The sequence below is a fragment of the Lissotriton helveticus genome, chromosome 3_1 (assembly GCF_964261635.1).
Source record: "Lissotriton helveticus chromosome 3_1, aLisHel1.1, whole genome shotgun sequence".
NCBI classification, from domain to species: Eukaryota; Metazoa; Chordata; class Amphibia; order Caudata; family Salamandridae; genus Lissotriton; species Lissotriton helveticus.
This window is the reverse complement of record NC_136061.1, coordinates 1,659,128,846-1,659,139,153: the sequence shown is the minus strand read 5'-3', so window position 1 is coordinate 1,659,139,153 and position 10,308 is coordinate 1,659,128,846. Positions and strand designations below refer to the sequence as shown.

Here is a 10,308-nt window from a genome sequence, read left to right as displayed (position 1 = left end):
TTGACACAATGTGTATACAACATGGTATTGTTGTTTTCAATTTTCTGGCAGTGATACGTTACGGTCAGGTCCAGTTGGAAGTGGTCAGCTGGGCTCTTCAGGGAAATGAGTTTCTTGCAGCTTTTCTGTCCAGGTAGCTTAACAGGAGGTCAGCCAAATGACCCTTGGAATCCACTTCTTGGTCTTGGGTACAAGTGGAAGAGGCAAAGCCCTCGGGGTTCTCTTCACAGGTCACAACAGTAGGTGCAGTATTCTTCTGTCTTCCACAGGTCCATCAGTGCTCTGAACAGTATACTAGGGGTGCCATATTTATGCTCCTTGCCAATATGTGAATGGAGGAAACTCCTGACAACTCCCTAACCAAAGGGGTAAAATTCCATGGGATGACCCTAACTACTTTTGAAGCCCTTCATGTATGGTTTGCTGCAAACTATTCCACGGTACCCCTCTTTCTCTAAAACCAATATGGCAGAACCATTATTTTCCTGAGCAGAGCTCCCTTTGCCCACCCAGAGGTGTGGCTATGATAATGGACTAACCCTCTTTTGTGGTCACTCTGAACAGTTCCAGGGTAGCTGCTCCTACAACTGAGTTTGGAGAAAAGCTATTTATATAGACAACAATAAGGTAGAGTTAGCTGAGAGCAGCATGAGCCAGTTACAGAGTAGGCATCCTTTGAAGCTCAGGAAGGGTCTGGGCAAAGCCCACAGGACATCCTGATCGGGGCCAAAAATAGCTCTTCACACTCAAGCCCTTTTTTTCACAGTCTGGGAGCAATACACATCTCACCACAGGGGAGCCATCAACAGTTAAATGACACTGAAACCTGGCAGAAAGATACATTTGGCTTAGTTGGGAAACTGACCAATTTCTAAAAGTGCCATTTTCAAATTAGTAATATAAAATCTAAGCCTGGGCGGAGTTCTGCTCCACAAAGCTCCACAAAGCTCCGCAAGCAGCTGAGTGTGTTGGATAAATGCTGTTCGCATTGATTTTCATTGCCAAATGCTTGTCTGCACTGTGCAATCATCGCGAACGGCACATGCACAGCGCAAGTGGGTGCTGCTTCCTTTCTGCCACTCCAGTAGATTTTTTACTCGAACTGCAGATTTCTCAATCCGAGCGAACAGTTTCTCAATGCAAGCATTCATGAGCATACGCGACCACTCACAATGAGAAATCTGACTGCCTGCATTGAGAAATCTCGCAGATAAGTTGATTTACCACGCTCACGCTCGCCAACTTGATGTTGACGATCGCGAACGAGGAAAAATGTCACCGGGGGTCGATTTTCCTCACTCACCCTCACCAACTTGATATTGACAAATGAGAGTGAGGGAAAAAACTGCGCTCCGCTATGTAGAGTAGAGTTTTTCGGAACTCTGCCAGCTCTGCGTAACGCAGAGTGCGGAAATTTCCGCAAACTCCGTGAGCGGAGCAGAGTTCACCACCCAGACTTAATAAAATCTGACTTGACCATTAGGTGGAGTCTCTGAATCCCTTTTGCTAGCTTCTCCCAAAATGTAGTTATGCATTATAAGGTGTTATAATGTAACTCATTGCTCACCTATGAGAACACCAACCTTGCCGCAGTAAAAAATGATTTTGGAGGATTTTTATTCTCAGGACATGTAAAACGTAAAATTTACATTTACATGCCATGCACCCTGCCTTATGGGTCTTTAGGGCCTACCCTAAGAATGACTTATAAATATTAAAAAATAAGTTTTAGGCCTGGTAAAAGGTTGGTTTTGCTAGGTTCCATTGGTGGACCAGGTTGAATTGGTGGTATTAAAGCTGCACAAATAAGATGCAGGGTAGGCCTGGAGACATACTGGGAATTGACACATTAGTGATGGCACAGCATGTGATGCAGTCCACTGGTGACATTTTAATTATAGGTCCTGGGTACACTTTTCTACCACATACTAGAGACTCAAAGGTATACATAGATACAGCTAAATCACAATGTGTTAGGGAAAACGTTATAAACCTTTAAAACCAGTCTCAGAAATCTCCCAGTTCCCCCCCTCTAGTTGCCCTCAATCGAACCGCCACTTTAATAAAATTAATGATACAGCACAATGTAAGGGGATCATTTGCCTGTTGTAAGTAAATCAAAGCCTCTTGAGCACATTTTATATTAGATTTTTTTAAAATGTCTACCAAAAATCTACGCCTAGGTTCGGAATAAAATGAACATAACAATACAAAATGAAGGGAATCCTGCGGAGACCTATTGTCACAGCAGCAGGTTCCCTTCTGCTCAATTGTAGGGGAATACCCTAATGGTGATCCCAATAAATATGGTAAAAGATTGAGCCTAAAACGATTCAATAAAAACCTATCTTGGGCATTGTGTATCAAGTATAAATAAGGTTCCATTCCTTCTGTGGTCTTTACAAGGTTGTAGGCACACACCGTGTTTTTAACCCTATCTAACTCAGTTCTTTGTGCGGCTGTGTGTGCCAAGAATGCTTTTTTAACAATCATCTTATGGTGAGGGATGATTGCTGCCGGATCGGCAAAGAGATTCCCGAGGCCCAGAGTATCCAAAACAGACTTGAAATAACTGAGCAACGGGATTCGCAACCATTTTTCTCTGCCCAAGCAGTCCTTCATTATTTCCCTACTTAAGGTCGCCTCCGGGTTTGTCCAGATTTTTAGCCAAGCTAAGATAGGCCTGATTTTCACCAGGTCCTCAAGGTAGGGTATCCCTAACTCCCTGTGTGCAATGGCTGCAGCTAGAGTGTGTGGGGCTTTCAGGATGGAGCGTAGGTATTTGTTCTCCTCCCGCTGAAGTTGGCAAGTATTCACAAAGCCCCACACCTCTGCCCCATAGGTGACTTTAGAGCAACACATGGAGTTATACAGGTTCAACACCTGTTCAGGGCACCACCTCCCCAACCTCCGACCATAACCTGCAATAGCTCCATTGGTGACATTCATCTTGCGGCAACGTTCCTCCACCAAATAGTTAAATTTTAAGGACCCGTCAAATAATAAGCCCAGATACGAGAATGATTTAACCTTCTCTATCTTATGGCTCCCTATCGTGAATGTACATTTGTTGCATGGTTTATTACCAACGGATAAAACATGTGATTTACCAAGATTAACAGAAAGATCTAAAGAACCCATAAAAGCTACAAAACCATCAATTAAAATCTGTAGGCTCTTTGGTGTTCGTCCGAGGAGGACCGCGTCATCTGCGTAAAGTAACACAGGAACATGACGCGTCCCTACTCGTGGGCAATCTGATCCCAACTGTAGGAGATGCTGCTCTAGATTGTTAATATAGAGGGAGAATAAAAAAGGTGCCAAGATACAGCCTTGACGTACCCCACTTCTGCAATAAAACGAGTCAGTACATCCACCCTCCATGTTATACCTGACTTGCGCTGAGGTGTTACTGTGCAATTCTCTTAAGATGTTAATAAGGCCAACCTCTATCCCCATACTGGTCATCATATCCCAGAGCTTGTCCCTATTTACATGGTCGAACGCAGCTGCCAGATCCATGAACCCCATGTAAATGGATTCCGTACTGGCCTTGGTGTATTTTGCTGCTAGCATATAAAGGTTCAAGCACTGGTCGCTCGTGGACCGACCCATCCTGAAACCGTACTGTGTGTCTGAGATGATATTATTTGTCTCAGTCCACTCAGACAGCCGGTTTAGTATCCCCCTCCCCAGAATTTTAGCGGATACATCGATCAGGGAAATAGGGCGATAACATTGCGTGTCATCCCTATTGCCCTTTTTAAAAATAGGGACGATGATGGCCGTTGACCAGGAGGGCGGTAAGCCGTATCGGATTGCAGTGTTGATGACTCTTGTCAATATGGGGGCCCATAATTCCACGGAGCTTAGGAACAAATCAGGCGGGATTCCATCTGGGCCTGGAGCCTTGTTTTTGGACAACACCTCAATCCCGACCTTGATTTCCTTTAGTGAGAAAACTACGGGCTGGCCATGGTCAGCGTTCCCTTGTTCATGCGGTGTGCGCGTTTCGTGATTATATAGAGCCCTAAAATGAGTAATCCACGTAGTGGGTGTTATATTTGTTCCTAATTTGGGGACCGTATCATCCTGGAAGGTGGGTCTGTTAATAATTCTCCAGAATTCGGTCATGTCCCTCTTTTCCCCCGCCTCCCTTAAATCCGCCCAACCTTCTGCTTGCAATGCCTTTTTCCTACTACTTAGCTCATACTTATATTTTATCCTGCAGGAGGCAACTCGTGTAGCGTCCCTTGGCCTTATTTTAATACTATCTTTGAGTTCCCTCAGGGCTTTAGAGCAGTCTCGGTCGAACCACCGTGGTTGACTACCAGTCACTTTTATCGGGGCACTGGTCTTTAACAGACCATCTACTAAATCAGCAATATGTTTAAATGCTGTGAGTAGCTGCTGTCCTTTTATTGCCAAATCTAGACATGTCTCAAAAGCTAATTTCCCCTTCTCCATCAGTGATTTATAGAACCTTTCACCATCAATCTTAGACCACCTAAGGCGTCTACCCTGGTCAGTGGCCCTCTCATTTATCGCAACGTGTTTACTCCCACTGGGACAGGCACGATAGGGGACGTCTAACACCAAGGGATTGTGGTCGCTGAACGGGTTCCAGTCAATCCCCACCCTAGAGATCCTGTTTTTAAAAATCCTGGAAGCAAGAATGTAATCAATATATGACGAGCATCCTCTACCCTTAAAAGTGGGTGGCAAGATTTCATCTTGCGGTAAGTGCACTATGTCCATGGTGTGAACCAGGTCGTGGTCATGCAAAAATTTTGTTAGAGCATGACCTTCTGGCGAATGCTCAAAATGGGCTCCATTCTCCTCTGGGCATCGTGACCATAATTCATCTATTGGGAAAAGGGCTGGGCAGAGATGACAGTTGAAATCCCCCATAACAAGGATTTTTTGGGCATGGGCCCTAGCATCGCAGATGGGCACCTGGCACAATCTATACTCCAGTTCTCTTATCAGTACCTCACATCCTCCACCCGCCACATTGTTGTAAACATTGAACATTGTCAAATTAAGTCCTTTACCATTAAACTGCACCTCTTGGATATCATGTGAGTTACAGTTTAATGTTGACCATGTGCCATGGAGGTTCAGGTCTACATATACAGATAACCCACCCACAGCCCTACCTGGTCTAGATTTCCTCGCCGGAACAAAGAAACATTTGTACCCTTGTATGTGTAGGGAGCTGTTGTCGACTGCCCAAGTTTCTTGTAAGCAGATTATGGTAAATTTACAAATATATTGGCGCCATTCTTTATTATTAAATTTAGCAGCCAAGCCAGCTATATTCCACGACAATATTCTAATTGTCTCATCAGCTGCCTCCCCCCTTTTACCTCCCCAACCTGGGACTTGTGGATGGATTAGTTGCCCATCATCTTCAACCACATTCTCCATCTATATATTTTGAGACCCAGTATGCTTTAAGGGAGGGACATGTGAATTACTATATGTAGGTGACTCAACAGGTGCAGAGGAAACCTTTTGTAGACCAGCAATGTCATTATCTGCTACACAAAGTCAATCAACTCCCTCCATACCCGCTAATGCTGAAAAACGAGTAAAGGTGGGCAAGGAATAATCAGCCTGATGTTGAAAGAATGGTCTGAAACTGCCTCCCTGCGTTTGGAATGAGGGCCCAAAACCGAAATTCTGGTAACAAGATGGGGGGTCAATGTGATTACTTTGTTGGTAAACCGGGGACCTAAAGTTGGTAACCGGGGCAAATAATCCTCTGGGATGAAAGTAGGTCAGATCTCGTACGGCAATTGAACTGCCAGCATTTTGGGAAAACCCATATACAATATATCTGACGACTTTATCATCCCGAAAGTTTATTATAACAATGTCGCCCATTAGGTCCTTAATTCTTTGGCCCAGCCAGGGAAGACGCCTAACATTAAGAATTAACCCATTTAAGTGTGGGGGAAGTGGGCAATTCTGTCTCAACCAATATATGGCCTTATTTTTCAGCCCACGCTGATCTTCTCCACAGCCGTCCTCCAGGACTGGCACTCCTGTAAGAACAGCTACGTACGGAGCCGCTGCCGGGGGCAGTTCTACTCTGGGGTTCTTGGCTGGAAGTGTCCTGGCGGGTTTATCATGGCCAATGGGTTTAGGGGCATTTCCAAGAGGATTCAGTTTTGGGGCTTTTCCAAGTGATTTTGCTATTTCTCCTTCCTTTGTCATCTTAGCGTTATTTTTACTGTTTAACCCAGCTGCATTGGGGGGCAGTATATTACGGGGTTTTGGTATGGGCAAATTAGTGGTTTTAATTCCGTTTTGGGCTTTGGCATTGGTGGTTGAGGGCAAAACGGAAATTTGGGGCTCAAGAGCTGGTTTTGATAAGTCCTTAATTGCCACTTTAATTTCCCCAATAGCCTTTTCTAGCTTCTCAAGTTGGTGGGTTAGCCCCTTCATTCTCTCCACTAATGGCAGTGTGAATGCTTTAATTAATTGTTCTATTCCACTCATGAGATTATTGCTAGATGGGTCATTTATCGAGGTAAGAGTAGGTCTTTTGGTGGATACATCATTATTGCAAATAATCTTATTTTTATTTTTTCGAAAAGAGTCCCCCCCTCTTTTTCCTTCTTTTAGGCGGTGGGCCATGAGCTCTAGGGATTTTAGATGTTTCCTTTGCTGTGTGATTTGTATCCACTTCAGGCGGCAAAGTATCGGGCAGGACTTCTACCTCTGGCGACATATGACAATTAAAAGCTGATTCATTTAGAGTCAGGTCGTTGATAGCAACAATTGGGAGGGTTCTTTCTTGAAAAAGAAGTTGAGTACTATCATTTAGCGATACCGCAAACCCCTTTTATGGAGGAGGTACTATGAATAGGAGAAATCGTTAACTTTAGCGATCCCAAAGATGATCACCTATTTTTAAGAGATTCTATAGAGCGACGTCTCTCCGCCCGTCGCTCAGAGAGGGCGATTTCCTTGTCTAATCCAGTTGTAATACTGAATCAAAAATTATCCAGCATGCGCTGGCTGGCCCCTCCTGTTGGTGGTTGCTTCTCCTTGATAGGGGAAGACATACTCGTTTACTGTTATGGTTTGTTCTGACACACTGGTATGGCCCACAATTCAAACTACTGACTTTACAAACAACCTAGCTAAATGCTGGTACCCACAGCTCACTACAACCCTAGAAAAAACGTCTTAAACTCAGTGTGTACGGCGAAATGGGGGGGCCCAGCCCAGTCTCCTGCGGTCTCCGAGGGCCTCAGAGGGCCCGCCCTTTGCCCGGGCTTAAGAGGATACGTTTTAAGGGCGTCTAGCAGCCTGGAGGCGGAGCTAGCAGGGGGAGCAGGCCGGGTCACTCGGGCCACGCAGGGACTCCTGGATCACTGAGTCCCTGCAACGCTCCACCCCCACAGTAACCCCTTTGCTCTCCGCAACAACCGGGAACCCCACGGCAATCCATGCGCCGCGATGCGGCACCCGCAGAGCGGGTGTGGCGAGGCGCAGGGGCAACAGAAGTCAACACTAGTCACAAACGCCCTTCGTCGATATCAGCGTCCTCACGTAGGCAAGTCTTTCCAAGCCTTCACAAAAAGGTAAGTTAAATATGGCAACCAGCAGTGTTGCCAATTTCAACATGTTTTAGGGGTCAGAGAACATGCACTGGCCCCTGGTTAGCAGCGTCCCAATGTGTCTCAATGTGTCATATTGTTGAAGAGTGGAGGTTTATGAGGAAAGAATCCTTTTTCACCATGACACATTTTAATGAATTGCACCCATGTTATATGGCCACTGTAGCTGACTGTTCACATCAAGCTTTCTCACAACTGTATTGCATTTGAAAGGAAATGAGTTGATGAAGTTATATTGCCTGTTTATAATTCAGCACCGATTAGTTCATCTTAATATTGTTTTTTTTTATGGGCTGTATGACATGGGTATGCACTTTGGGTATTTATAAAACAATAAAGAAATACATCAAAGGTTAAAAACAAAAGTACCACACAAGCTTGTCAGAGCCATAACTATTGAATTTGCTAATGTTGATCTCACTTGGCATAACATTGATTAGTGTGTGTTCCGGAGGAATCCACAGAAAGCCTTTTTACCATGTATACTGTTTGTCTCTTGACATGTGACCTCTTCAGTTTTGACTTATTCCGAAATGTATTTTGTCTATTTAGATTTTTATTAGTTATCAAACAAATATCTATTTTGTGCAAATATATATTTTTGAATGTGTAATCCACTTCTGTTAGCCACTTAACCGCGGCGGCAATTCCACTGCGGTGCGGCGGTTCTGTGCAGTAGGCAGGGCCACGACGGCCAACGTACGTGCGCAGCACTACAGAGGTAGTGCGCACGACGGCCGTTGGCCGTCAGAAGCAGCGAAGGGGTTAATGGATGGGATTTATATTGATCATATAAAACTCATCATCAGCAATGCACTCTATGTTGGCACTCCAACGAGATCACACAAAGACTCCAGCACATCCAAAACACAGCTGACAGACATCCTATATGTCCAGGGAAGCACTAACATCACATCACTTCACAGCTCACTGAACTACACTGGCTACCCATCCTGAAACCTTGCAAATTCAAGCTGCCAATCCATGCCCACAAAGCCCTCCACAAAACCGGACCACCATATCTCAACAACTGAGTTCAACTCCACCAACCTCTCAGACAACTACGCTCCACCTCTCTCTCCTTTGCATGAGTCCCAGCATCCGCAGAAGCAAGTCAGGAGGGTGCTCCTTCTCCTTCATTGCCACCAAGAACTGGAACAAATTTCCTCAACAAATCAGGACTGAAGACCTTTCTTTTCAACTAGGGGCACCGCCTGGCCTACTTTGCTGCTCCAACACCTGGGTACCCTCACCAGTGATAAGGAGCGCCATACAAATCGACATAACATAACATAACCAAACATAACCAAACATAGCCAAACATAAACATAGCATGTATTTTTGTCGCAGTGACTCACTTCAGGGTGTCATTGTAGGCATTTGTAAAAAGGTACTAGGTAGGCTAAAGCTCGGTTTTCCTTATTTTATTAAGAAAATGGAAAGACTTTCAACCACATGCAGAAAAATATGATACATTGTATGGTAAAGATGTCAACATAAGTATTTCACTTTTTCCTACATTAAGGGTGTAACAACGGTGGTAGTGATTTTATTTACCAGTAAAGTGTGAAATAATAACTTAATAATGGACTCCAATTAGAAAATGTAGACCGCTTTCAATTGCTAAAGATTTTTTGAAGACACTTTGCTAGTGTGATAAAAAATATACTGTCTATGTATAAACATTCCCGTATGCATTGTACACTGCGAGTATATAGTGTGCCATTAATATATTTCAGAAACGAAGGAAAAGACAAAGTAATGCCTTCTGTTTTTTGTTTCTCAGGGAGCCGTGGACAGAAATAGAGAAGAAATTAAAAGAATCCATTACTCAGATTGAAAAGGTAGACTATGATGAGAGCGGCCAAGAAGTGCTCAAGATCTTCCCTCAGGCTGACTGCGTGTTGAGCCCTTACCATCTGACTATGCTCTGCAAGGACCACGACTCCTTCATCAGCAGTGTGAAAAATATGTATTCTCTGTTGAACGTTGGGGGGCACTTGATAATATCTGTGTTTATTCAGTGCACATATTGGTACATAGACACACGTAAGTTCCCAGTTCTATGCATTGAAGAGGATTTTGTGAGGAAAGTTTTAGGCGAGGAAGGATTTGTTATTAAGGAGGCTGTGACGAACCAGAGAAGCTGCCACACTACATTTTCAGTCATGGATTATGCAAGCATTCTGTTTATTTTAGCGCAGAAGATAGATAACGTGCAATAGACTGAAATGACACCAGTGAAACAATGAATGTTGTTCACAGAGTGTGATTGCTCTTCAACAAAGAATACTTTCCGTGTTTGAAAAGCATCCGCTGTGCTTTCAGTGTGGTTTGATTGCCACTCGTAGTCCCCACTCATTAACCCCTTTCTTGTGCATTGCTTCCATTAGAAGCCGTTATGCATAACATCAGATTATGAACTTTTTTCACTTTTGTAGGAGAAATGGCAGTTCAATATACAGCATAGAAAATGTGGCATAAACTTTGATCACCTCTCGTAATAAAACGAATTAAATAGGTCTAGAAGGTTTGCATTTCCAGTTTTTGAACTGCATTTGAAAACAACAGTACAGGTGGCATGAACATTGTGGGGCTCCCAGAAAGAAAAAAAAACACAGTTGCGGCCGGCATAGGTAAGAGCCCTGGGGGAGGGCAAGGTGGGAGGGGGATT

General features: G+C 44.2%; 1 protein-coding gene across 1 annotated transcript in view; it reads left to right on the top strand.

The window, feature by feature from the left end:
• Positions 1–10,105, top strand: part of LOC144825081 (nicotinamide N-methyltransferase-like) — a 145,069-nt gene extending 134,964 nt beyond the window's left edge. The window contains exon 3 of the mRNA XM_078683986.1: positions 9,421–10,105. Within this exon, the coding sequence (XP_078540112.1) occupies positions 9,421–9,859 (439 nt within the window). The 3' untranslated portion in view covers positions 9,860–10,105. The remainder of the gene's footprint in view (positions 1–9,420) is intronic.
• The last annotated feature ends 203 nt before the right edge of the window (positions 10,106–10,308 follow it).